The 26,117-nt window shown below is 53.1% G+C and overlaps 4 protein-coding genes across 4 annotated transcripts; 2 read left to right on the top strand and 2 right to left on the bottom strand.

The window, feature by feature from the left end:
- Nucleotides 1-350: 350 nt before the first annotated feature.
- Nucleotides 351-3,997, bottom strand: GCG54_00003400 (uncharacterized protein; the record flags this gene model as incomplete). Its single annotated transcript, XM_045403473.1, has 6 exons — nt 351-1,058; nt 1,111-1,984; nt 2,032-2,551; nt 2,652-2,738; nt 2,820-2,921; nt 3,292-3,997. The coding sequence occupies 6 exons, from the start codon at nt 3,995-3,997 to the stop codon at nt 351-353; spliced, it is 2,997 nt and encodes a 998-aa protein (XP_045259661.1).
- A 267-nt stretch (nt 3,998-4,264) lies between these two features.
- GCG54_00003399 (uncharacterized protein) lies at nt 4,265-5,541 on the bottom strand (the record flags this gene model as incomplete). Its single annotated transcript, XM_045403472.1, has 4 exons — nt 4,265-5,026; nt 5,062-5,229; nt 5,292-5,365; nt 5,436-5,541. 4 exons carry the CDS (start codon nt 5,539-5,541, stop codon nt 4,265-4,267), a joined length of 1,110 nt encoding a protein of 369 aa, XP_045259660.1.
- Nucleotides 5,542-7,882: 2,341 nt separating this feature from the next.
- GCG54_00003398 (Phenol hydroxylase) lies at nt 7,883-9,965 on the top strand (the record flags this gene model as incomplete). Its single annotated transcript, XM_045403471.1, has 4 exons — nt 7,883-7,931; nt 7,984-8,576; nt 8,660-8,953; nt 9,009-9,965. The coding sequence occupies 4 exons, from the start codon at nt 7,883-7,885 to the stop codon at nt 9,963-9,965; spliced, it is 1,893 nt and encodes a 630-aa protein (XP_045259659.1).
- Nucleotides 9,966-10,989: 1,024 nt separating this feature from the next.
- GCG54_00003397 (putative ubiquitin-like-specific protease 1B) lies at nt 10,990-14,167 on the top strand (the record flags this gene model as incomplete). The annotated part of the gene is made up of 2 exons (XM_045403470.1): nt 10,990-11,779; nt 11,832-14,167. 2 exons carry the CDS (start codon nt 10,990-10,992, stop codon nt 14,165-14,167), a joined length of 3,126 nt encoding a protein of 1,041 aa, XP_045259658.1.
- Nucleotides 14,168-26,117: the final 11,950 nt, after the last annotated feature.

Raw genomic sequence — 26,117 nt, 5'->3', positions numbered from 1 at the left:
ACTAGCCCCCTTTCAGTGTTTCTTCCTTCTTACCGGGTGTGACCTTTCAAGAAAGCTGTGTGCCCCGCCGTCGTGCGTTCGATTCCGCCGAACTATACATACATCGTTTCTTCATTTATCATAGCCTCAGCGGCTTGTAGCAGTGTGTTGCCGCCGCGATGTTGTGAGGGGAACCATATGGTGAAACGTCCATTCTGGCACGTCTTCAGCCATGTCACCTTCCATCTGCTGAGGAACCCGCAGCCCATCATCGCCTGATTTTCTCTTCTCGTCCCGCTTCAATGCACTCGTGCAGTTCTTGCCATAATGACGAGGCTCCTATGGTTGAGAGTGCGCTCCGCCAAGCACATTTAGTTGTCGTACCGCAGTGCCTCGGAATTGACATCGTAGCCATCAGGAATCAAATGAAGCCCACCGTGTGGATCCACCCCCTCGGCCAGATCTCTCGAAGGCTCCCACTTTCTGTCTCCTTGCCCGTGGGGCAATGTCTTGGGTGTATTGTCACGAGCTAGCTTCTCTCGATAAGCTTGCTCCCTCTCCACGATGACTTTGAAGAATTGGGCTATCTCCGCAATCGCAATTTGCTGGGCTTCGGAGCATCCGATTGTATTGCATAGAGACTGCGAGTCAACCAACTGCTTCGCGATTACGGAATCTGGCTGGCAGAAAGTGCGAACACGGAGGGCTCGGGCGTTGACCTTCATCGCATGAAGAAGGCCTGCGATCTCCAAGAGATTGCCTTGGCGACGCCCAAAGAAGCGGAATTCATCAATATGCAGATGAACAAGATCAAGCTGTGTCTCGAGGTCGTAGCGAAAGCCGACGACTCTGGGACGGCCCTTCTGGTTCCACCCATCTGCGATCTTCTTCAGCTTGTCCGGATTCAGGCGGCCGTGGTTGAGCTCGTTCGTGATGTAGGTATGAAGGGCATTGCTGATATGAAACTCGAGCTCGCAGTACAGAAGACTCTGCTCGCGAGGATCCAACGAAATTGTGATTCTTTTGACCTTCCCCTCTCTCTCTACATCTCGGACTTTGCGACTGGGCTTGCTCTCAGTCTATTCACATCTTAGCCAACATGCATACACTTGCAAAGGGCATCGCACTCACCATCTCTTTGGCAATCTTCTTGAGGCTGTCGAGCAGACCCGGCTTCTTGGGAGAGGTATCCTTCTTCTTGCGGTCCGGAGATTTGTGATCTGAAGATTGGTTTGGTCTTTCGAGCCATCCTTGCTCTCCAATCAGGGTCTTACCGGCAATTTTCTGCACAGGCAGGTCTTTGTACGCAAAATAGGGTCTCAGAGGAGAATATAGCTGGCCAGCATCCATTGCAGGCTGTCTGAGGGCTTCAAGTCTTCCCTTGGGGGGCGTCTGTCTCTGAGAAGCTACTCCACAACTATCGACATCAGGCGCACCAGTAGGGACGGTGGTGTGCGGGTTCGAATTCTTCCAGCCGCTGTATGACTGCAACACGCTATCGACTTGTTGAGAGGTATCCTTATGGATCCGCAGAGGACTGGGTTGTTCAGCGTCTCTCGAGTAGATTGATGAAGATTCTTCCTCGTCAGGAGTTGCTGGAGACGGGTTGTCTGGGGTTAGGGAAGATGCAGCAACCATATCGTCACCATGGCCGAGTAGAGTAGCGTACTGACGGCGATCCTCAATGTTAATTGGAGTAAGTGTATTCTGTCTACGACGCTCCGCAATGTTTGACGACATAGAACTCTTGGCCTTGTGAGTCTTGTGAGGTGATCGGGGCATCAGCTCCGAGAAAGTCGTGGAATCACTGTCATGACCCTTCTGTGCCATTTGATTGGTCGCCTGGCCGCTCTTAGCATACGCATGTGGCTCCTCCTGGTCAAGTGCTGCATGTGCTCGAGACGTGGTATGGGTGCTGGCGAAGTTGTTACGTTCGGGTGACCCGGTTCTGGCAGTGTTACCAGCCCTGGCGCGACGAGAGGGCGACTCGCTCTTGCTCGCAAATCTAGCGATGTGTCAGTGGAGAGAATAATATCGCATTGCGACACTTACACGTCTGTCAATCTCTCGACCTGGTTCTCCGTCAAATTCAGATTGATCTGGACGGATTTGTTTGGTTTACGTCGTATAGGCGACGGAGATCCGCGCTTCCTCGGTGATACCGGAATGAAGGTGCCCTGAATAGCAGAGGGAACCATCGTGCGGCCCTTCTTCTCCAGTTTGTCCGAATGGTGTGCCATGATGGGAATATTAGTGGATGATGTGGTTGATGTTGTCGAACTCGCGTCTTTTTTGTGTAGTGTGTTGGTTAGAAAAGCCTTAGACCGAGGTCGAGGCTCTTTTTGGTTGGTGAGGTTTTCGATCCGCGATCGAAAGGAGTCTTCGCGAAATTGGGGACCGCCCTGTTTGTCAAGCTGCGCAGGCGAGAAAAGCGCCTGTGGGGTGAAAGGCCCAGGAAATGGCCCTACAAGTTCGGGATCCTCGAATCGACTGCTTCGAAGGTCTGCAATCCAAGCTTCTATCCGTTCTTGGAAAGATGATGGTTCTGGCCAAATAGCTTTAGCAGCGGGTTCTGGAGCCGAAAAGGGCACGGTGGACGGGATTTTGCAGACGTGATTTTCTTTCACACCAGATTTTTCGGGGCTGGTAAATATGTCGTTTTGTTTACGTACCTCGCTGTGGAAATGCCGTCTCTAGTTCGACATACTTGCTCACAGTGTTTTCTGCGGACCCCAGCGTTTCTTTCAGGAGACCAAGGCCTTGGGTGAATGAGCACGAATCCGTCCAGGAGTTGAGGAAAGAGCAAGTCGCTTTCAGAATAACCTTCAGTCTCTACGTACCTTCCAAAATTGGCTCGTCTTCCTGACCGGCGGCACCGTCGTCCCAGCATGACTGTTCGTCACTGTAGCTTGAGCCAGTTTCTATCTCAGGCGATTTCTCATCTAAGCATATTTAGCTACAGTAGGCAGGCATGTACCTCTTCTATGACCTACGGCGAAATCTGTCTGTCTGTAAATTTGCACCACCAATTTGAGGTGAACCCTCAGTCTCCTTTAGGCTGTCATCGGACGGAGAGTAGACCTGAATGCCATGTGATGCAGGGGTATGACAGTCGCTCACAGGAGCTTGCGGTCTTGGCGTGCTGTGTGCTCTTTGAGAACCGGCAGGAACGCGTCCTGATAGTGAACAATCGCTTGGCACGTACGTATAAAATTCGGAAAATGATGTTTGGCGGTGTGCTATATCCCAGGTATCAGCACTTCCTCATACCTAAGTACAGATCAGCCGGGAGCGACAAGAAGCACAACTCACCGGACTTGGCAGCTGTGTGATGCGACCACAAGCTCCGAAGGGAAGAAGTTCGAGAGTGAGATATCTTCTCCGATTGGTCGCTTGAAGCCATCCTGCTCGACCGGGACGATCGCCCAATGTCACGGAGGACAGGCTGCTGCTTTGTGAACGTCAGCTCTCGAGCTTTTCCAAGCATCACTCCGGTAGGGAGACGTGAGAATCTCACATCATCGAGAGCACTATGAGATTGAAAGAGGCTCGAGTCGGCGGGTTTTGTCAAACGTGTTGGGCAGCGAAGTTGGTCGAGCGATGGAGCATGCCGTAGTTTGTGGGTCTGGACTTCGATGATGCCGACAGGGTGTATCCTTGGATTCTCTGCCACCAGCCATCGACAACCAGGAACACGACGCTTTCCCTCGCCGTTGGCGAAGCCGACCGAGTCCTGCCACTTTGGTCCTTGTATAGGAGACAAGATAGCATGGAAGGCCGAACGAAAATTTGTTGGCGCTTGGGATCCGTCGACATTAGTGGCAGCCCCGCATTGCCTACGCACCATCCTCCGATGACCCGCGTGATCTGGCTTCGATGTCTTCAAGCTATCCCCATCGTCCATGCCATCGTCCATGGCACCATCTAGTCCAAACCAATTGTTGCTTGACGGAAAACTGTGCTTCCCTTCGCATCTGGCCGGATCGCTATGCGCAATTTTGGGAAGCCTATCAACCATGGCGCTAACAACTGGAGGACTTGTATTTGGTGAGACGAGCCCAGGTATGGGGGTATCTAGCCCGAACCAATCATGGCCTCGTTGAGACCTTGGTGTCCTGACCGTTAGAGGAGTTTCGATAGCGACATAATGATGGGGGCTCGGAGCTTTGCAGGAAACCGACCGGCCGTTTGTGCGGGTTTTGGCAGGTGTGGAATCCATGAAGATCCAACGACAATCAAGCCCACCATCAAAGCCAAGCTGAGGCGTAAACGGACCCCTAAACTCCTAAGATGGATCCATGAAACCCTCTGCCGCAGCCTCCACGAGCACTTTCCTGGCCTTTATGTCTGCCGTTGGCATGAGCTCACGGGATAGAGACGACGGCAAAGGTAACCCGTCAGCTACCAAGGAAAACTTCCGGGCGAAGATGGCGTGCGGTGTCATGCAGCCATCGGGAAGCGGCACCTGCTTTGGCTCGACAAAGTCACGAATTGATAGGACGGTATCAAGGCCAAATATGTTGGTAAGCCAGCTACGGCGTTTGTTGTCTAGCCGCGCTTCGGTACCACTAGGTGTGTGGGCAATGTGGTTCTTCCTGAAAGTTTGCAATAGAAGGCCTGCTCTGCTGTTCTTCGAGACTTTGGCTTGACTTGCATCGGCGTCGACTATGTCATTGCTGTTCCTGTGATTTGACATTGGAAATGAAGCGGTGGTTGGTGTGACCTCCTCCTCTTTGATGAAACGACCAGCTTGGACGGTTCCCATATCCCATTGCATTTCGTGCAGCTCTTTGGGCTTTGGACTGCGAAAGGCACATGTACCACCCTCGCGAGTTGAAACGTACATGGTATGATCAATCATCCAGGCCTTGCGACTGCGTATGCAGCTTGGTTCAATTGAGCTGGCGCGAGCCGAGAAATAGTGGTCTGAAAGTCTGATGGGATAGCGGCTTGAATGTTTCTGGCGCCATTTTACAAGAGTAAGCGTCGGACGTATGGACGTAGTGATTGTGGACATGTGTGGTATGTGAGGTAACTCGAGATTGGACTGCATGAGAATTGTCAGCATGAGAACCACTTGACCCTGAGCTGTTCACTCGCATGTCGGTTAAAATGGTCGTATTTCCAACGCTGGAATTCGGCTCCTGGATCATCGGAATGCTGGCAATCGATTTCTATCAATTCGTACAACACCCCCCCTGCAAGATCCAGATTTTCGTCTCCGAGGTGCTCGCGCAGAACTAGGAAAACCTGCAGATCATGAGTCTGTTAATAATTTGTAACGGCGTTGACTTCGGATTCTGGTGAATTACAAGCTGAATACCGTCGCGATACTGATAGTTGCGAGGGATATGCGCGCAGTATCTGACAAGGACATTGCGGCATTCTGGGACGATATGAGTATACGGCAACGTACAAGAGCGAGGACCTAGAGAGACCAGTGGCCCAATGCTTACTTTCCTCGTCGTATCCGTTTCGAGACAGGGTATCTTGGGTAAAGGCACTTGTCATGGCCTCCAACCTGTGCCGCCAGTCATCCTCGTCGGGCTCAGACTGCGGCATTGTCGGAGTCGAATCGACCCATGTCTGGAGACTGAGGCGATTTCGCATCTTCCGAGGCCGGCGAGATCTCCGAGTGGCCTAGAAAGCTCGGAGAATCTGCAATAAGAAGAATGCCTAGGACGAGGCAAGAGGCCTAGGTAAACTGCCCGGGTAAAGAACCTCAAGACTCAATGCCAGCCTTAGCAGCGCAGACAACTGCGGGTGCTTTGTTTCGGAGAAGGCCGCAAATGTGGTGTAAGGAGTGACTTTGGGTAACAGCGTAGAGCGACTCCGATGTCCACGACATGGCCTGGAGTACCTGCCTCAGAATATGTACGTGAACCAGGAAGGGCCGTGGCACTTTATGGTAACCTCCTTGGGCAAGAGCGCCTCACCGTACTTAGGTAAGGTGAGGCCAGTCGTCGATACCTACCTGCCTGGCCGGTCTACCTTCCTGGCAGAGCTGAACTCCGCTGCCTTGGTCAGATACCTGCCTTACCTACCTTAGGTGTACTCCTTAAATAGGTACCTTAGGTAAGGTAGGCAGTCCACTGAACCAGGAAGGTCCACGTGTGTGGGAAAGAGAGCCTTTCCAGACGGGTCTTTCTGACTTGGCGAATCTAGTCTACATTACATTAAGAAGGACTTCTTTAAGAAGATTATGATAAAAAAGATGCTCCAAGTACTATGATGGTGGTGACACTGGAATTCTTCGGTTGGTTCAGTCACTTGACAGAACCTCTTGGTCTGAGATGAGGTTCACCCGGCCAGGCCCAGCCCGGTGACCGAACCGACCTAGCCTTCAAAGCCGGCGCCCCCGAGTAGTCGAAGGTCCGATCACGATGACCGGCCGGTTGTCTTGTTTCAATTGACATTTTCGGCGCGCCATCTCAACGGTGCTGCATCCGTAGCTCAAGAGATGGCGTACGTACGTGTCTTTCGGCTGGGCATCGTGCCAGGTAGATCCCGTCTCTGGATGAGAAGCTAGCGCGCCCTGGCACCGGCCCAATGCAAAATGTTTTGCGACGCTGGCGGGGTAAGGATACCATAGACGTTATCAGGGGCCCAGAAAAGTGCGCAAATGGAGGGCTGTTGACCTGAATAAGAACTAGGAAGGCTGTTGGTTTGTAGAAAGATAATGGGGAACGCATTGGTGAGTGTTCGTGGATGGCGGCATCGTGAGATGAGTAAGGCAGAGTGAACTGAAGTTCAGGCACCCAGACCATATCCCCCACACCTACGGATGTAAGGGAAGCGACACCGGAGACACAGAGTCGGTCGGCATCGTTGAGCGGGAAGCAAAGAGGGAAGGCACTCGCGTCCGGACATGGTACGGGAATGTTTTTTTTTTTTTTTTTCCCGTTCCACCTCGTGCCTGTGGACCCCCTTACGGCCAGTGCAAATGACAGCGGACGGATTACAGATTCGGATTCGCTACGACCATATCTGCCTTCCATCCTCAGTGCCAGCGTGGCCAGGCAGGGTAGGCTCGGTTCGGCGCCTTCACAGCCGCAGCGTTTCCGGGTACTTTGGGGTGCAGCCCCCTTCCCCGCACTTGCCTGCTTCTCCAACTTCCGGGAACCCCAAATGACTTGGCCACACACATGGATTACTGGGGCCTAATTATCAAGCTGCGCCCATCGGCCTTCGAGGACGGCATGGCCTCTCAGTGTTAAAGAACTGAGGCGGACAAAAATACCTCCCGTGGACCTTCCCAAAGCATACGGCCCCACCACCGACTTGCCGACTCGACTTCCCGAGTCCCTTTTGTCTGGGCTGCGCTGCCCCAGGCAGGGATAAGCACTCAGCCAAAGCATCGAGACTCAATGTCATCCCCTAAATGCGCCACCCAGGCGCCCCTCCCTTTCCCCCATGACGTGCCCTTTCCTGACTCTAGAGTCTCCATACCTACACGGATCGAATGAACGGCATGCCCTTTAACATTGCGAGCCCTGCCCAACGAGATACTTCTGTTGCCTCAATGTGGGGATTTGGAGTTCCCGGCCTGTCTTGCCGTCCCCGTTCTGCTTACCGATTCTCTATGCCGGCGAGCTTTTAGCATCTCGGTCCCCTTCGGATGAGTCTCACTGGATCCAGATCTCCCCGCGGGTCCTTAGTTACCCTAGTCGTCCATTGATTTGGAAGTTCTGCGCCAATCGGCCGGCTGCCATATATAACCTACGATCTTGCCTCCACGACTTCCTATGTGTGTATACATGCGTGCATGCGTTCGTCCCTAAGTTCCTCTTCTCTTTTTTCACATCGCTTCTCCAAGTGTGTGCCACAGGCATCTGAGGACACAGTGAACTCTTGATAAGACCTCTGCAATAACACCATCCTGCCTCTCAACTACTTCCACACCATGGAAACCCAACCAGATCGCCAGTCGGGCTCGACGCTCTACGATATCGGTAAGGCCGACACTGTTCCCATCTCTCTAAGCGTATTTGCTGACAGAGAAAGTCATCGTTGGGGCTGGGCCCGTAGGACTCATGCTGTCGACTTGCTTGGCCAGATGGGGTTACAAGATCAAGCACATCGACAATCGAGCTGAGCCGACACCGACCGGAAGAGCGGACGGCATTCAGCCTCGTTCCTTGGATTTGCTCCGGAACATGGGTCTCAAATCAGCCATCATGGCCCACAAGCCAGCCAGAGTATACGAAGTTGCGTTCTGGGATCCCCCAAAGAATGGCACTGGAATCGCAAGAACGGGCACCTGGGCCAGTTGTCCGAGCTTCATCGACGCCAGGTACCCCTTCACAACTCTGTTGCATCAAGGCCACATCGAGCGAGTCTTCATCTCTGACCTCAACAAGAACGGCACCCAAATCCAGCGACCATGGACAATCACGGGGTTCACCTCCAATGAGGCAGAGAACCCAGAGTATCCTGTCGAAGTCCACTTGGAGCACGTCGACGGTACTGCTCATGAAACCGTGCGCGCCAAGTATCTGTTTGGAGGCGAAGGCGCGCGTTCATTCATCAGAAACCAGTTGCAGATTGGCATAAAGCACAAGGACCCCATCTCCCACGTATGGGGCGTCATGGACGGCGTGGTCAAGACCGATTTTCCTGATATCAAGGCACGCTTCTAGGCATCATCATGTTCGATAGAACGCTGGCTAACCGAAGTTAGATGAAATGCACCATCCACAGCAAGCATGGTTCTATCATGGTCATCCCTCGAGAAGACAACATGGTGCGACTCTATATCCAGATTGCGTCCTCAACGGATCCCGATTTCGATCCCAGAAAGACAGCTACAGAAGAAGAAGTTCAGGAATCTGCGAAGCGAATCCTCCAGCCGTACAGCATCGAATGGGAGAGGACTGAGTGGTATTCAGTCTACCCCATCGGCCAAGGCATCTCGGACCGTTACACCTTGGATCATCGAGTTTTCCTAGGGGGTGATGCTTGCCACACCCACAGCGTATGTCGGACAGTGTCTGGGTTGCGTGACTGAAGTTACTGACAAATTACTGCAGCCTAAGGCTGGCCAGGGCATGAATACAGCCTTTCTGGACGCCCAGAACCTGGCCTGGAAGATTCATGCCGTAGAGGCTGGCTTCGCCCATCGGGATATTCTCAAGACTTACGAGACCGAGCGCAGAGACGTCGCCGAGACGCTGCTCAACTTTGACAACAAGTATGCAGCACTGTTCTCGAAACGACCGCCGGCTGCCAGCGAAGTCGAGGCTGCTTCGGACAAGGCTATTACCGACGGCTCAGACAACGAATTCATTCAGACCTTCAAGGAGTCTTGCGAATTTACCAGTGGCTATGGTGTAGCATACAAGCCCAACTCTCTGAACTGGTCCGAATCACACCCGGCGAAATCACCTCTGATTCACCGCGAAGGTACTAAGCTTCGCACGGGACGGCTCTTCATGAATGCCGACGTGACAAGAGTTGTCGATGCCAATGTTGTGCACCTGGAGCAAGAGGTCCCTTTGAACGGTTCATTCCGTATCTTCATATTTGCTGGCAAGCCTTCGGTCACGAAGGCTGCCCTGAAAGACTTCGCCAGCCACATGAACAACAAGCGGTCGTTTTATACCGCATACCTCAGAGACGACGTTGACAGCGTCTCTCATCACGAGAAGCACAACCCACACAGTCACTTCTTCACCATTTGTACCATATTTGCAGCCAGCCGAAGCAGTATCGAGATTTCACGCGATGTCCCGGACGTAATCGGACGTTACCGTGAACACGTCTACGCAGACGACAGATGGGACCGCCATCACTTGGACGCCAAGGCAGCGGCCCACGCCAAGATGGGGCTGGACGAGGAAAAGGGTGGTGTTGTTGTCGTGCGCCCAGACGGATACGTAGGCATGGTTGCGAAGTTGGTGGAGGGCAGCGGCACGGTCGACGCACTAAACGAGTACTTCAGCACCTTCTGCACGAAGAAGCTAGGAGAGACTCTTGCCCAGCTTTGATTCATGTAGAGGCCGGCGGCGTTTGCGTGGGGAGCATCGGTATGATTCTTGATTCTTGTAAATAACTCGGAGCAGCGACAAGCTGCCCTTGATGAGGGGCGAGAATCCGTGAGGTATAGTCGGGACACTTGGATGAATTTGTGGCCTCTATCAGTGTCAATTAGAATTTTGTATCTCCACTGAACCATTCGACTCTTTTCCAATTCGTGCCTTTCCTTAGCCGCGCGTACTGCAGTTGCTTTGGTCTCTATCTTGTTTGTTGTCGTAATCAAGTCACTGGTACCTGCCTTATCCACAGGGTGTGAGGTGATCGAATAAAAGCAACAACGTAGGTAGGCAGGTACACTGCAAGGTAGGTATCACGTGGGGCGACCCCACGCTTCTGCATGCACCGGTTGAAGGTTGAAGGACGGAAAGCTGTGTCGGAGCGTTCAGTGAGCACCCCCGGCTTAATCCATCCTCGCTGTAGGTAAGGTGCCTATCTGCCTAGGTAGGTACCTAAGTACGTTCCCACAGGCAGGAAGGCACCTAGGTGGTCATCTAGGTAGGTACGATAGGGGTAGTGCCTACCTTACCTACCTTTCCCTACTCAGGTACCTAGGCCTTGTGGTTTTCTGAGCTACCTACCTACCAAAAAATGTAAGTTGCACCCAGTGCCCTCTTTCCTCAAATCACCAACTTCATCACCACCTCAGCCTGCCCCCCCCGATGGGGATTTCGCAACGGTGCTGCTGTTCCCTCCCCAACCGCGACCGCACCCTCTTCCAACGAACTTTCAGGAGATCACTATCTTCTTTCGGTTCCTCATCCCGTGCGCTTGCCCTCCATTTCGCGATCCACCACCGCCATCTCCAATAATTCCGACGCGGACAACAATACAACACAAGCCTCAAATCGCCGCCGCCCCTACTCTCCGATCTTACCAGACGTCGCGCCAATTTATTGTAAAGCTCCGACGTTTCTTTCGCCCCTCATACCTTTCAATTTTTCAGTTCCTCGCATCTTTGGCCCTTCCCATGACACCATGTCTCCTGCTCAGCCATTCTGTCATGCTACCTGCAAGCTAACAGCCATGAAGCAAGACAACTCTCAGCATCGTCGTCGCCGCCCTCGTCCTTACGGTTTCTTGCGAAAACCAACCGATTTCCTCGAGCGCTGTGTTTCCCGGGCGCAAATCCAACCTTCCGCATTCGAATACCTCTGGCACCCATACCCGGTTCCCGGTTCTGCTCTCCTCTACTACCCTGGTCTTGACTCCCGCGACCCCCTCGCTGGCTGCGTAATTCCTTGCCAGCTGAAAAGCGACGTTGGCGGCCGCCACAGAACAGAACGAACGGGTCAAACCAGCTTGCGCAGAGGTGCAACGTTAGCGAATCTCACGGTCCGAAAGACTGACTGCGATACCGAGCGCACACCAGACGAACCAAAAAGCGCCGAGTCAAAGCCCTTTGAGGGCAACGAACAGCTGAGAAGTGATCGGAATAGATTGATTATTTTACCGCCCTCCAGAAGGAAAAGTAATTTCAGCTCTGCGGCAACAACAACGAGCACGTCGCGCAAGCGCCGGGCTCAAGACTCCGAGTGGGATTTGATCGCAGGCATTGCCGACCAGGCCCAATTTGGTGAGGACTCAGCCAATCGACAAAGTCCCCTGGAACCGAACAAGCAGGGCGTTGGTCACTCCTACACCTTCAGCCCGTTGACAGTGGTTAACAAAGCGCAGAGAGCCACGGGCCATACGGCTTGGCTGCTTGATACCATGACATCAGTTCGCGGTGCAGTCACCAAAGTTTCCAACAGCATTGCTGGCTACGGTACGCTGCCGATCAAGACCATTGCTCGTACTGGAATCTGACCCGTACTTAGTTTATCCCCGCAACTATAATGCAGTCGAGCTTTACTCTCGCGACGAACACAGTGGCAGCATCACCACCAAACGGATAAAACTGGAATCCCATCCGGACTCAGCTAGCACCGAAAGCTCACGAGAGGAGCAGCGAGGGGTCGCATCGAGATCTCCAAAGACAAACCTTGTTTGGGTTGACGAATCGACAAGAACGGCGAATTGGCATCAAGTTGCTCTGCTCGTACGAGCGTTAAGAGATATCGACCGCCGTATCCAGAAAGGCCGCGCGAGAGAAAGGACTAGCTCACCTAGCTCTCGACCGGATGACGAACCCCGTTCCCGACGACTTCATGCTCTAAGCGCTCATCTGAGGACTCTTCAGCAGACTGCGGCGATTCTTGAGCATATTTACTCCCATGCGTTCATGGTTAGGTTGAAGGAGATATCGAGGCTTCCGCAACCGACAATGGACTACGCAACAAACCCGGATGAGGACCTCGCCATCTCAGCAGCAAAGCTATTTCTCGACGACTTGCCTGATGAGTGTGCCTCGTCTTTAATCGAGGCAGGGGTTGCACCAAGGGTCATCAAAGGGGTCAGCGCTGACTTGGATGCCATCGTAACGCAGAAACCAATGCCCGGGCTGGTTCACAAAGCCGGCTTTGTTGGCAAGATGATGAAGTTTTTTCGAGGGCGCGATAGTTTCGGCGTCGACTCCACGGATTATGTCATGCCTGGCAGTTTCCCCAGCAACTTTCCAGATACACGCAAGAAGGAGCCGGCAGTCTCGGATGCGAGTAACATTGCGGTTGATCCTGAGGAACGGCAATCGAAGGGAAACCCGTCAAAGGCATTTATGCCGGTCACGGAAACGGATACCTACGCTTACATTCGAGAGCACCTTGCTGAGATGGAAACGAAAGGAAAGCCTCCGCACGCGAAAACGATTGGAGGGACTTCTGAGGATCCTGTACTCAAGGGAATCATAAGCCCAATTTCCAAGAGAGACAAGTCGTCACCAGCATTGAAGCGCTTACAGAAATCGCGAAGATTGAAGAAAGTGCACTTCTCTTCCCCGTCGAAGCAATCCTTGCCGTCTCCAGGCAAACCCACTGGCTTCCTCTCCAAGTTCTTTCGCTCTCGCCCCGAATTAAGCATGGGCTCTCAACTTCGAAAGGATGAAGCCGAGAGTTCCCTTAGTGGGACACAGACTGACGGATCACTCGACAGTCGAAGGTCCGAGGTCACAACACAGGATCCAGAGACTGAAGCGGAGTCAGACAACACTTCCGAAGACACCGAAAGCGAGGATACCATGGCTAGATATAGGCCCAGGCTTGTGCAACATCTAAATTCGTCCATCAGAGGCCACAAGTCGAGAGCTCTCTCTGATGTCAACGAGCCCCCAGGAGTTCCTACAAGATCGCCGAGCCCCCCGACATTGGCTGGGTTGAGAATTTCGGATGATAAGGAAGGAGAATTAGATGACCTGAGCGCTGCTCTGCAGTTGATGCTTGATGAGGGCGAAGCACAACGACGTGCTGAGGAAGGCAGAAAAGCCAAGGAGGCGGAAGAAGAAAGGCTGCGACGAACGGGAGGCCTTCGCGTCCCCAAGAAGCGATTAGTCAAGTCGCTGTCGACAGATTGGGCGGCAAAAGTACAAGACAGCATTCATGCAGACCCCCAGCAGGTGCTCGCTAAAACGGCCGAAAATGTGGAATTGAGACGACACGACTTCCTGAAGGTGGTTCCGGAAACCGAATGGCTTAACGACGAAATCGTCAACGGCTCGCTGCTCTGGCTGGATCGATACGTCAATGAAGCGGCAGGCGCAACGGATGTCAAGTCGACGAAGAGGGTATGCCTCGCCATGAACTCATTCTTCTACAAGAGACTAGTGGACAACGGTGTTCAGAATACTGAAAGGGCGCTGCGACGGTACGGGGTTACGAAGGCTACTTTTCTCAACCTTGAGACGATCCTCATGCCCATCTGCAGCGGTAATCATTGGACATTACTGGTTGTTCGGCCACAAAAGCGAACAGTTTCACACATGGATTCACTCAACCCGCGAGGCACATCGACACATACCAAGAGAGGTCTAGCATGGGTGCAGGCGGTTCTCGGAGACGATTTCAAGGCAGACGAGTGGCGCGTTGTTAAGCACGAGGCGCCCGAGCAAGACAACGGGTACGACTGCGGCGTGTTCACCATCACCAATGGAATATGTCTGGCGTTGGGCCTCAACGCCATCGACGCATACTCGAAGGATGAGTTACCACTTCAGCGCCGGAGAATCGCAGCGATGCTGTTGAACAAAGGGTTCAAGGGCGACTTTGATCTAGCTGACCTCTGAGTTCTTATTAACGGGGTTTAGAGTCGCGGTTATTTGACTGGACTGGATGGAGGGGTAGTCAATATTTTGAATGTGTTGAGGACCAAACTGTTGTGTCGTCAAACGGACGGGTAGAAAGAAGATAGAAATGATAAGGGGCGACATGGGGGTACCGTCTTTTTGCTTCTGACGAGTTGGTCGAAGGGACAGGTCAAATGGCGTTGAAAAAGCTGCTTGGAGTTCTTGGGATACCACATAGAAACCGATACAGGTTTCTCCTGCAATGTTTCAACTCGAATTTTATGGCCTTTCGCATTCCGCCCTCGCCTGTAGCGGACTGAAGGTTATGTTTGAACAGTTGCCTGGCTATAACCCGGATCACGTGAATGATGGGCAAACAAACCCCAGCAATCGAACCCGCCTAGTGCCGGCGACACAGATAACCATACCCAATCCATGGAAGCTCGAGCATTGAACGGGACGCAAAAGGTCGCCTGGCAAATACTGGACCACTTTGAGACGGCTTCGAGCCGATGAATGCAACAGAGATTGGGTATGTTTGTTAGCAGGGCAGGCGGTTTCAGGTGCGGAAGCCAAGCGACGACGAATAAATCTCTGCGCGACCAACGGCTGCAACGCTGTCCCTCAACGGGGTGGGCTCATTCGGACTGACCATGTGCTAGCCGTAAGATAATTCCGTCGTGTTCGCCAAGCGTGACCCACGATCTGCCCAGGGTTCAGATGTTCCGTCGGCCGTCTTGACACAAGTCGAGGCAGCTGCCAAGAGGCGGGAGGAGGTGGACTCGGGTTCCGAGGATTCAGCGACTCAGGCAGGTGCATTGTTGAAGCGTTTGGCGCTCCCGAGGTGGCGACATCTAAGTCAGAGATGAGAGACGCGGGACGAGAAGAAGAAGGGACTGACCGAGAAAGGAGAAGAAAAAGAAAGAAAAAAAAGAAGAACAAGAGCAAACAAAAGAGGGGCCATTGGGAGGCACGGCAAGGGCAACTGGTGGAGTATTGCGCGGCGGCCACTCCGCGCTGGAGAGGGAAGACGGTAAGATGCTGCTTTTCACGTCTTGGACAGATGTTCGCAGTTATTGACGGCTATTCTCTCGAGACAGGATCAGGGACGGAGAGGGACGGAAGAAAGGCGGATCTCTGGGGATGCACGTGGGGGAGATCTGCTTGATGTTGCTGCAGATCGTGTTGAATATACTACTCCGTCCCAACCCGGCGTGGGAAAGACTGGGAGGACAGGGCAGGGCGCCGATGGAGTCTGCGCGATGGGTGGGCCCGCGCCCGCGGAATGAGGTTATCGTCGGAGGCGGGCGGGCCGAGGACCGCAGCCAACACTCGACTGAGGTGGACTGTGTCAACAGAGCCGAGGGATTCGGTTCACGAAACGACGACGCATTCTAGCGGCGGCAACAACTGACAGTTGTTCAGAAAAATGCAGGTTGAAAGTGGGGAAAAGCGGATGGGAAGGGAGACGAAAGTGAGGTCAACAAGCTACGGACGGGCAACGGTCGGCGAGTCGCGCGGACTGCGACTGTTGGACGACAAGGCGGCGTTGGATGAGAATGATATGCTGACTATCAACTCAGGTAAGCGGCGGGAGCATTACCTTAGAGTCAATGCGCGGGGAACACCGGATTTGACTGGCCAAGTTTGCGGCAGGCAGGGCCTTTTTCTGAAGGGATGGCTTGAGATGAAGAGTCAGACGGGTCGCTGTCAGAGGCAGAATATTCTGCTTGGGCAAATGATAGTTGTCGCGGGCCCATCCCTCATCACCATCACCACCACCACCACCACCACCACCACCATCAGCATCATCATCATCATCGGTCGGGCATCCCTGAGAAGCCCTCACATCCAGCATGGCAAACATGACATGAACAGATTTTGCTCGTTTGCTGCACTGAATCGGAATGCTGAACCGCGCGGGCGGATGCGGATATTGCGAGGGTGAGGTGAGAGCGCAACGTGGCGCGGTCCCAGATTCGGGTTCCCGGCGAGGCCGTGGGCGCTACGGGAAATTTCCAAAGTGGTGACCGTGGTCGTCGTCGCTGGGCCCTGGTCTGGTTGCATCACTCAGGGGTTTCCCCGTCTGAGCGGCAACGAGTGACTGCACTGCATGGCTCATCTTGCCCACAACTCCTGGTCCATGTTGCCGTTCCCTTGGTCAGTCGGAGGCGGTGGTCGTCGTGGCCGTGGTCGTGGTCGTGGTCATGGGCGTGAGAGTGGGCTGAGTGTGCGCGCGTGTGTTTGGCGCTGCGTCAGTGAAGTTGTGTTCCACCCGCAGCCACCCACCGTTCCAGCAGGGAGTGCCTGGCCACTCCAGAGGACGGGAGGCAGCTGAGCGCGCGAGGCCGCAGGACATGGGTTCCGCGCTAGACCGAGAGGGGCAGGGTTCTAGAAGCATGGAAGCCTTCCACCCGCGGCACCCATCCACCCTTTTTCTCAACCCGACAGACGGGACTTGTGTTGCTGACGGGCCCTGACGGGCGGATGCATGGAAGATTCTTTCCGTGTTCCTTCTTCGGACCACGGCGATGTCAAGCAAAGCAGCAAGTATTTCTTTTTATTTTTTATTTTTTACATACGACACATACATGGATGGATAGACACTACATCCCTTCCGTCGGTCGTTGTCCGGCTGGCCATCCTTGGCGCAAAGGCTCTGATGGTCATGGCCTGGACTCGGCCACTCCAATTTTCACTTTTGCATTTCTGCGTCTGTGAATCCGATGGTGCGCCGTAGCTTAGGGCCCCTCTAAACAGCGTTTGTTGATCGTCTGAGGGAGCCCAGTCCCGCACACCGTTCCGTTTGCTGGCGTAGGTAGAATCAAGCCGGCCTTCTGCTGTCGTCGTCTTCGTCTTCGTCGTCGTCGTCGTCGAGACTCGGGCAGACTCAGTCAAACCCGGAACCGCGTCAAGAACCCTTCCGACACGCAGTCTGAACCAGAAGCCCCAAGGTGACGGGCCGGGTGACGCTTGTAAACGTGGAACCCACCCAAGGTCGTCGTGCCTAGGTACGGAATCGCCGTTGGGCTGCGCCGCATCCCGTCCACGACTGCAGCGAAACACCACGCAGCCCTTTGCATGCATGGCCTGGGCAATCGACATGCACAACATACCTCAACGTCGACGCCTGAACCTCGCCGAGCGCTTTGCCATACATACTTGTACCCAAGACTATACGCAGTGAAGCGGTCTTGTCATCGGGTAGCCCTGCTTACCTCACTTCGCCATCCATCTGTGTTCTAGCAGATCCCGTAGCCCGCGCCAAGGACTGTGCTCAGCGCCCGCAGAAACTTGACCACATTCTCATCTCTCTCTGGCGTCGTGAAGTACTTCCCGACTCCAGTCATTTCTGGACCCTGGCATTGCATTCATTGTCCGCCACAAACAAGGCCAGCTTCCATCCATCCATCACCGCAACATGTCCACAAAACGTGACTGTCCGACGGTGGCAAGCCTCGTCGCAAACGGTCGGCAGATGGCATGATCAAGGCCCTAGCTCGTACACGTGGATACAGCCACGGTAGCTGACTGTTCACATTGTTGACCTGAGGTGAGCTGGCTGGCGGGGAAAAAACCCGCCAACGTTGACCACCATATTGTACCTAACATCGCAACCATACCAGCACGATGTGGGGCACATCGTGGCCGTGATACGGACTACGCAAGTTCTTGCATAGAGTCAGCCAAAGAGACTTGGACGCCAAGATTGAATCAAGCCCAAACTATTTCGTACACGGTGTCCGAAAACAGAGAGATGACCATCAATCGTGCCAGGTTCATAGTCGTCTTGTCTCGGGCTGATCGACGCAGAAACCAATAAGCCAGCAAGACCCAGGAAGCAGATGCCCTCCTAATCTTTTTCTCCGCGTTCCTCGAATGTCTTTGCTTATCTTGCAGTCTGTCATTGGCCTCGTTGTAATGATCGACGGTTTATTGCATTCGTACTGCTGCAACTGCAACTGCAATTGCAACTACAGATGCAACCCTCCGCTGGTAGTACGGCAACCTACATTTGAGTCGCGCAGAAAAAGGAAACGGCTGGCTACGCTGCTTTCCCCTTTGCTATGCCAGTCCGAACGATCGTCGCTTAGCAGATTATGTGTTGTATCAAGTCTAGAGGTGGATGTCGGTCTCACCAGCCACATATTCTGTCATATTCGCTGCTTGTTTGCGACCAACGATACCTACCGCACCAATGCAACGCCCCCCTTTTTGTTAAGCGCCAACGCCCGCCGCCACCACCGCTGATGAGTGTCGTCTTTCCTGCCCAAAGAGTGGCTGAACCCAGATACTACCCTCCGTCTGCGTCCGACCCGACATCATCGTCACTGCCCCGTGCTATCACCGCAAACCCTTGCCAAGCCCTTGCGTACGTATACTGCGACCGCAGACGGCCGGGGGGTGTTCTGTCGGTTTCTTTCAGTGAGAGAGACGGAGAGAGGGGGAGGGACAGAGAAAGACCAGATGGTTCGTAGAGCCGATGCAGTGAACCCCGCAACGGCAGTGGTTTTCACTTGTCGCTTCAGCACAAATCTCCGCGAACCACATGTCACACCCGCAGACCATGATGCGAAGGACCCATCTCCTTCGTCCGATGATGTGACGACTATGATTTCATGGTACATGTTCATGCTGAGCCCGTGAGACAGAGCTTCAGCCACAACACCTTCTCGAAGCTTTCCGATACCTTCTGCTGCAAATGCCGTCCTTTTGTCTGTGAACAGAACGTCTCAAATTATTTTGACCCGTCACAAACAACTGTCACTCCTCATCTCATCGTTGGACTCGTCAACTTTGTTCAAATCCGAGGTTCCACTCTGATCTCCGACTTGGCCGCTGCTGGTACCATGATTCGGATGAATCGCCGCGGCGGCCGTAACTCTAATCCCTTTTTTGTCTCTTCGCCTCCCCTCGGCTGTACACCTGTCCCAGCATCTGAAAGGTTAGTGCGGTTCTTGCGGGGCTTCCCATATAGCCAAGCCCCGCAAGTAGTACGCTAACCTTTCAGATGCTTGGACAGGTGTACACATGCTGGGGCCAGGGGGTAAGGAGGGATATGCAGCATCCGTAGACACTCTGACCTTTGAGGCTCAACGTTACTTCCGCTGCTCTCAAGAGCCAGTTTAATGGGGGTGCCCCTGGTTAGCCCCCCAATTTCCTTCCCAGGCCTCTTTCCCCATCATAACTTGACCCCGGCACATCTGGCTCAGGTGATTTACCATATCCGAATACTGTATATTCAACACGCGGTCATCGTATGGGCGATCCCTCAACTGCCGTGTCTCTATGGCGTCTCAGAACAGATCCGTGGGCACTTTCTAGAAAGCGTGCTGGCACGCAGATCTGGTTGAAGAAGAAGACGGAGAGGCTGGCTTATGGAGAGGAGGCCCAACCCTCCGCGTGTTCCTGAAGATCGCCAAGCTGATTCACAACTGAAGGAAGGCAGGAAGTGTGATGCGATTTGGTGGACGGCACCGCAACTAGCACACCAGTAGAGATTATGAGCCGTGGAGGGGTAACAACTGTCACTTTCTGCTTTCGGTAAGCGGCTGAAGGCCCTGCTGCACAAGGGCTTCTGCCTCCCTCGCGGTGCATGGACTGTATTGACTTGGAAACGGCAGGGCCCTGTCGTTTATTGAATGCTACATGCTGAACGGTAAGTAAAACGTTGCAGAATGAGGTTCTTACATCCAAAAACGCAAGAAGGGATTGTTGAAACCCTGAGAGCGGAACCGCAATAAAACCGAGACGGGAACACCATAGGTCAATTACGGTTCGTGCTTTGAGGGCATCGGGACGGGATTGCAGTATGACGGCACCTACTGGAATACGGATGTGCGTCCAGCAAAAAGCGGCACGGCGGACGACTCTGTGGCTCTTGGACTGCCGCATCATTGTCACATGGCGTTATGCCGCGATCGGAAAGTTGAAAGAATACTGGCTTTTCGCTAAGCACGAGACTGGTGGCATATTCGTAGCATGGCATGTGTAATTGCTGATCCACAGTCGGTAGTGCCAGCGCATGGTCTGGGAAGATAAGTGTTAATTAGGCGTGATCACCTCAACGGACCGGGCGGAGAGGAGAGGTAATTTTTGTCGTGGCATGTTAGCTATGTCTGCATCACGGCCTTTTGATAGAAATTAGCAGACTCATGGCTTCATGCACTGCACCCATGGTCCTTGAGCCTAGGTATGTAGAGCCTAGCGCATGTATCTAGATCTGGGGTGGTGCCTGGAAAAGGACAGCAAAGACAAGGAGAATCCGGAGCAGAGCCGACGAGACGAGAGACAAATTGCGTGCGTATGCGGTAGATTAGAAGACGTGGAGCTTTCACGCCGGCAGGAAACAACGCCAAGTTAGGAATGCCCGGGGAAGGTGATGACGAAACATGAACACACCTTGCGACGTGCTAATCTGGGGGAGGAGCATGACAGCTTGGCTTGTATTGTGTAAGCACCCGTACGTGACAACTGCATACTACTTGGTGCAGGGGCTTTGAAGATAGATGAAGCCGATGACGCGGAGGAAACACCGGGAAAGGCCGGCCTAGGACGGTGGATAGTGTCCACCCGGATGCTTCTCCGTCTGAGTGATGGCCGGAGAGACTATGCACTTTGAATACATCGATCGCGGTCAAACATGCCAAAACGACATGCAGGTTGCTTAGCAGCCGTGGCAGGCCCAGCAGTCCCCGTCAACACCAGACGTCTGCGGGCGCGCTTCTTCGATTTGCCCGGGGGACTCGCGACCGATCCGTCAACTACACCCGGCGGCCGCTGAAGCGCTGAGGAGAACATTAGCTTGTCAGATGTTTCTCTTACGGTGGGTCGGGGCAGAGACGCAGTGGATGGGGATGGGGATGGGGATGGGGATGGGATGTGCGACGCGCGACGCCAAGCGAAAGTGAGGATTTGTTCCTGGCACGGAAACAAAGCAACTGGTATGCCGTGGTTGATTGATTCATGGCGACGCGAGCTGAGTGAGGGCAGAATACGCGATAGCAGCCGACGATTACGGCGAGATGTTCAGCAAGATGCAAAGAAACAGCAGAGACGGAGGGATGACCGAGCACACGAGGATTGGTCATACATATCGCAGTCATGAGCGCGAGCAAGAGAGCGAGCGAGCGAGAGCGGGAAAGAGACCACAACCACAGGCCTGGGACCGACCGTTACCGCTGCCGCTGCCGCTGCCGCTGCCACTGCCACTACCACTACCACTACCACTACCACCACCGCAACCCCGACAGCTCCAAGCCCAAAAGCGTCGCCTCAATCACGGGCGCCTTCGCCGTAGGAATGTGCCAACTAAGTCACCCCCCCAAGTAACCGATACCACCGGGTAACCGATAGCCAGTTCCACATACAAATTTCAAAAACATACTATTTTTAAAACCCTATAACTTAGCGAAATTATAGTATAAAATAATAAGGGTTTCTATATAGTTAGTTTAGTAGTATTTATAACTAAATAAAATATTATATAAATTATTACTACGCTATTTATTAGTAATAAACTAAATATAAAGTAGAAGAAATTTAGTTAGTATTCTCTTACTAAATACTAAGAGATCCTTAACATTACTTAAAACTCTATATTAAATAGATTTACTAATAGAATTTTATATAAATATAATGTTTAATTTTAATAAAATAAGCCTATTTTTCTAGCTACTAATACTATATTATATACTAATAGATTATCTCTATATTACTACTATATAGGTTTTTATAGCTATTAGTTAATATTATGATAACTAATTATAATACTCTATTATATTAAGGTTTTATTATATAGTTTCTATTTTACTTAGAATTAAGAAATTTTAAATAGTATTATTATCTCANCTCAAAAGAATAATAAAATAAATATTAATAAAGTTTTAATAGTATTAAGTACTATATATTAAAGTATTAATTGTAGTCTATATAATTAACTAAAATATAAAATAAGTATACATCTACTTATTTTAATACGTATAATATAATATATATATTTTTTATACTTATATACTTAACAGATCTATAGATATAAAAGGTTAAAGTAAGTGAAAATCACGGTTTTCTCTATCGGTTCGGGGTAGGTATCGGTTACTTGGGGGGGTGGCTTAAGCCTGAGAATACTTACTGGTAGACTGATGACATGCCGTGTGGTGGAATCCGTGACATCAAATTACGCCATTGGCACGCGTTGTAAAGACCATCCGTCAATGTGTCACGCCCACGTCCGCACCCACTCCGACGCCCGACAGCGCTGGGCGAGGAAGAGGGCGAGATTGAGAACGGTGCTGCCACTGGAGCATTGCGGATGGGATGGGGATGGGACGGAGGAGAGGGGAATTTGTGGACAGCGGACAAGTTTGCCGTTGTTGATTGGATGGGCGGGCATCAAACGGAGAAGACGAGCATGAGCCAAGGGAGGGGGACCGGCAGCCGGCACCAGGGCTGCAGCCTACCTTCCTGGCCATCACGATGACGGTTGCTGGTGTGTTGCTCTACACTAGTGAGACGGACGTTTGACGACGGCGTAAAGAAAACGATGGAGAGGCTCAGACTTGATGCATGCATTGAGCCAAGCGACGATAGGTATCCGTACGCAGTAAAAAGAAAGAGAGGAAAGTTGGACGTTGCCGCATCCAGCCTGAGCCCGGATGGACTCGTCCAGACGGGACGGGCACGGCAAGGCCGTACTACGTACCCGACGTCTCTTATGTATCGCGCGTCGCCGGTCCTGTCTCGTGGCGGACAGCATAAAATAATGCACGGCACAATCTCCGTACCAAACGTTGCGTTGGGAGTTGCCTTCTTTTTGGGTTTGTTTTTTCATTTTCTTGAACGGGGGACAGCAAGAAAACCCCAAGCCAGACCAGACCACGACCTAGACCACCGCGACCTACAGACCCGCCACCATGCTTCATCCTACCTACGGATACCTCTCACCTCCTGAACAACCCTGACCCTGGTCCCCCCCCCCTTTCAAGGCGTGAGGTCGGGCCCTCCCTGCCTTGCGTTCTTACCACCCTTCTTCGAAAAGTTCCATAGCTTCCATTTTCCATCTCTGTTTTTTCTACCGACTTTCCCTATTCGGGCCCTATCATCAGATAACAAAGCGCTATTGGATCATTCGACCCCACCTTAGAAGCCTTCTAGCGCGCTCTAGTCCACGCTCCACTCACACCTTTCTCACGCCTTTTTTTTCTTCTTCTTCTTCCCCTTCCAGCGTACTCACGTCCGACAAGTGTCACTCTCAGAATGGCCCCACCAACTTCCGGTTGTGTTGCCAGTGGTCACTCGCACTTTAGCGCTATCCGTACATTCCATTCCGCGTCGCCTTCCTGCGACGGTGCAATTTGTCCCAACTTCCATCCACCTTCCATTGTGCCTTCCTTTCCACTTGTTTTCTACTCTCATGTTGTGCCACCTCAATTGTGAATGGTCGTCTGCCGCGACGATTTTGAATTTGCCCAGCCAGGGCCCCATCGCAACCGCGTACCTACCTAGGTACCTTAGATACATACCTTACTACCAAGTACTATGTAGAAGCGACCCCTGTTGCCAAAAGGGTCCAAAGGGGTTCAAGCCCCTTGACTTCCATGATGGCGATGCGACCACACGGGAGATGGAGGACGGGGTGAGAGGATGGGAAAGACCAGGCCAGCGTGCGCGGCTTCCTCAGCAGACCGAACAAGCCGCCTGTGGCTTAGAATTCCTGCGGCGTGAGGTGCCTATTCGTAGGTCCTACCTAGATGGCAAGATGGGCACTCCCGTCATCGCCTCAGCATGCGTGCCCGGCGGCCGGCGATACTGGCCGATGTGAAGACCATCCCCGTCTCTGTGCCACTATGTCGTCGCAAGAGCAACGCGTCCCGTCGCTTGTTAGTCACGGCGTGCCTCCACTGATATCCCACTGGTCTCCGCCTCAGGTGTCTGTCTGTTTGTGTGTTTTTGGTGTTTGCCGGGCAACTGCATCCGCAAGGTAGTCAGTCCATCATCGAGAGGAAGGCATCTCTGAAGCCCATTCCATCTCACGCTGGAGGGCCAAGTGCCGTACTGTACAAATGTGCCTTTCTCAGGTAGTAGACTCCCGTATGCCTCGTCTCGTCTTCTTTGCCTACCTGATCAACCCCTGTCCACAGCCTGTAAGTATTTCCGCACAGGGTGGTGGGCCAGCGCCGTGATGGAGTGGCTCGCTACCTGAGTGGATGCTCGCCAGCAGTGAGGTATCGCCACAGCTAGCCAGCGCTGCTCCCGCTGCCTCTTTTGCGGCCTTGTCCCGTGTGCGGGTACATTCGCCCTGACTTCCTATAGGCACTTAGACTGGGGGGTAGGATCCTCTTGGTTCTTGAGTTTTTGGTTTTTATTGTACTCTACCTTAGGCACATATTTCTCTGTCCGCTTCTTCCAACTCCCGTCGAGCTCACTGGACGTTCCGCTCTCTCAACCCGGCGTCCACGTCTCCCTTCTCCTCGCGGATCAGAGCGACTGGATGATTAATGATTGATTTGGACCGAGAAAACTGCCTGGATGGTGCCGGCTTGGTAGTTGGTCGATGGCATGGTCTGGTCACTCTGGTGCTGGTGGATGGGGAACGGGCATGGGTGGCAAGGAGAAGCAGAAGGCATCTGATTTGATGTCACTCCCCGGTCCAAGTCCCTTGGAAGTGTTCGACCCCTGCCGCGACCACCTACCGCAGTACTGGTATGCAGCACTGCGGTACGTTCCCTCCCAATTGGGCAAGTGAGGTGAGGCGAGGCAAAAGGCTTTGGGTACGTACCTCCCCCTAGATCCCTTGCCGACCTGCTAGAAGCTCGCGCTAAAGCGGAGGTTCCTCAGGTACCTGCCCAGCTAAGGTACGGTACCGTACGGACCACACTCCCTGCCTGGTGGCCCCCTCAATGCCCATACTTACGCCTACCATTCCTTGCCTTACGGTACGGTACGGCCGTCGCCGCCAGCAAGTACGGATACCTGGATGAGGTGCCTCCCTCCACCTGAGCGACACGACTGGCGGGAACCGACTGCTTTTAGCTACCTTATGTTCCTCTCTCTCTCTCTGTCTCTCTTCTCCCACCACGACCCATCCACATCATTCCTGCCGTTAATGCTTCACCATCCCTCTACTTGTCAATCAATAATTCGGACCCTCTCGACATCACGCTGTTTCCATTTCTTCTTCTTCTTCTTCCTCCTCACTCTTCCAATCAGTCGCTCGAATCCATCTTCGACATCACCATCCCGCCTGATTGACACTCTTGGAGAAACCACATTCCGCATCCGCCGAACGCCATCTTCCTCGCCGCCACCACTGTCCGGCTCAAACTTCAAGTCTCGGTCACTCGTTCGCTGTTGCATAACCACACCCATCTTCTTCTCCCAGTCCAAGTACTTCGATACCGGGCGCCTTTTCTTGTCTCGTACAGTATCGACGAATTCGACCGCCCAACGCGTGCCGCCTTCTGCTTCGATCAGCATCCACCACGCCCCCGAACAGCCCAGCCATCAAGACGTCACGTCGCCATACTGCAAGCCACGAACTACTCGGGACCCGTTTCCTACCGCGATCGTAACTCATCCGCAAAGTCTGTTGGTCCGCAGTCGAACGTGTGGCTTGGTCGCATTCCGCATAGATCTCCTCGAGCATTCTGCCAGCCGGCTACCTTGGCAGTTGGCGCATTCTTGCCGTCCAACTACTGCTCTCCACCACTTTCTGCAAGCAGCATTGCGCTCACCTATTGACGATTGCAACGAGTCAATTCCATTCCCGTCACCAAGACACTTCTAGCGTCTCCAGCGCTGCCTTAGTGCAAGCCTCTTTGCAAAGCCCACCCCAAGGAATCGTCCTCATCTGCAACGCTCCCTGGGCTATTTACCTCGCGTGGGCCCCGTCCGTTCCAGCACGTCGTCAGTTCCCCCGCCCACAGTCGTCTCTCTCCTCTGGCTAGACGCC

Source organism: Colletotrichum gloeosporioides (assembly GCF_011800055.1).
Source record: "Colletotrichum gloeosporioides strain Lc1 chromosome Unknown consensus_74, whole genome shotgun sequence".
NCBI classification, from domain to species: domain Eukaryota; kingdom Fungi; phylum Ascomycota; class Sordariomycetes; order Glomerellales; family Glomerellaceae; genus Colletotrichum; species Colletotrichum gloeosporioides.
The sequence above is the reverse complement of the archived record's forward strand: the minus strand, read 5'-3'. Positions and strand labels throughout refer to the sequence as shown.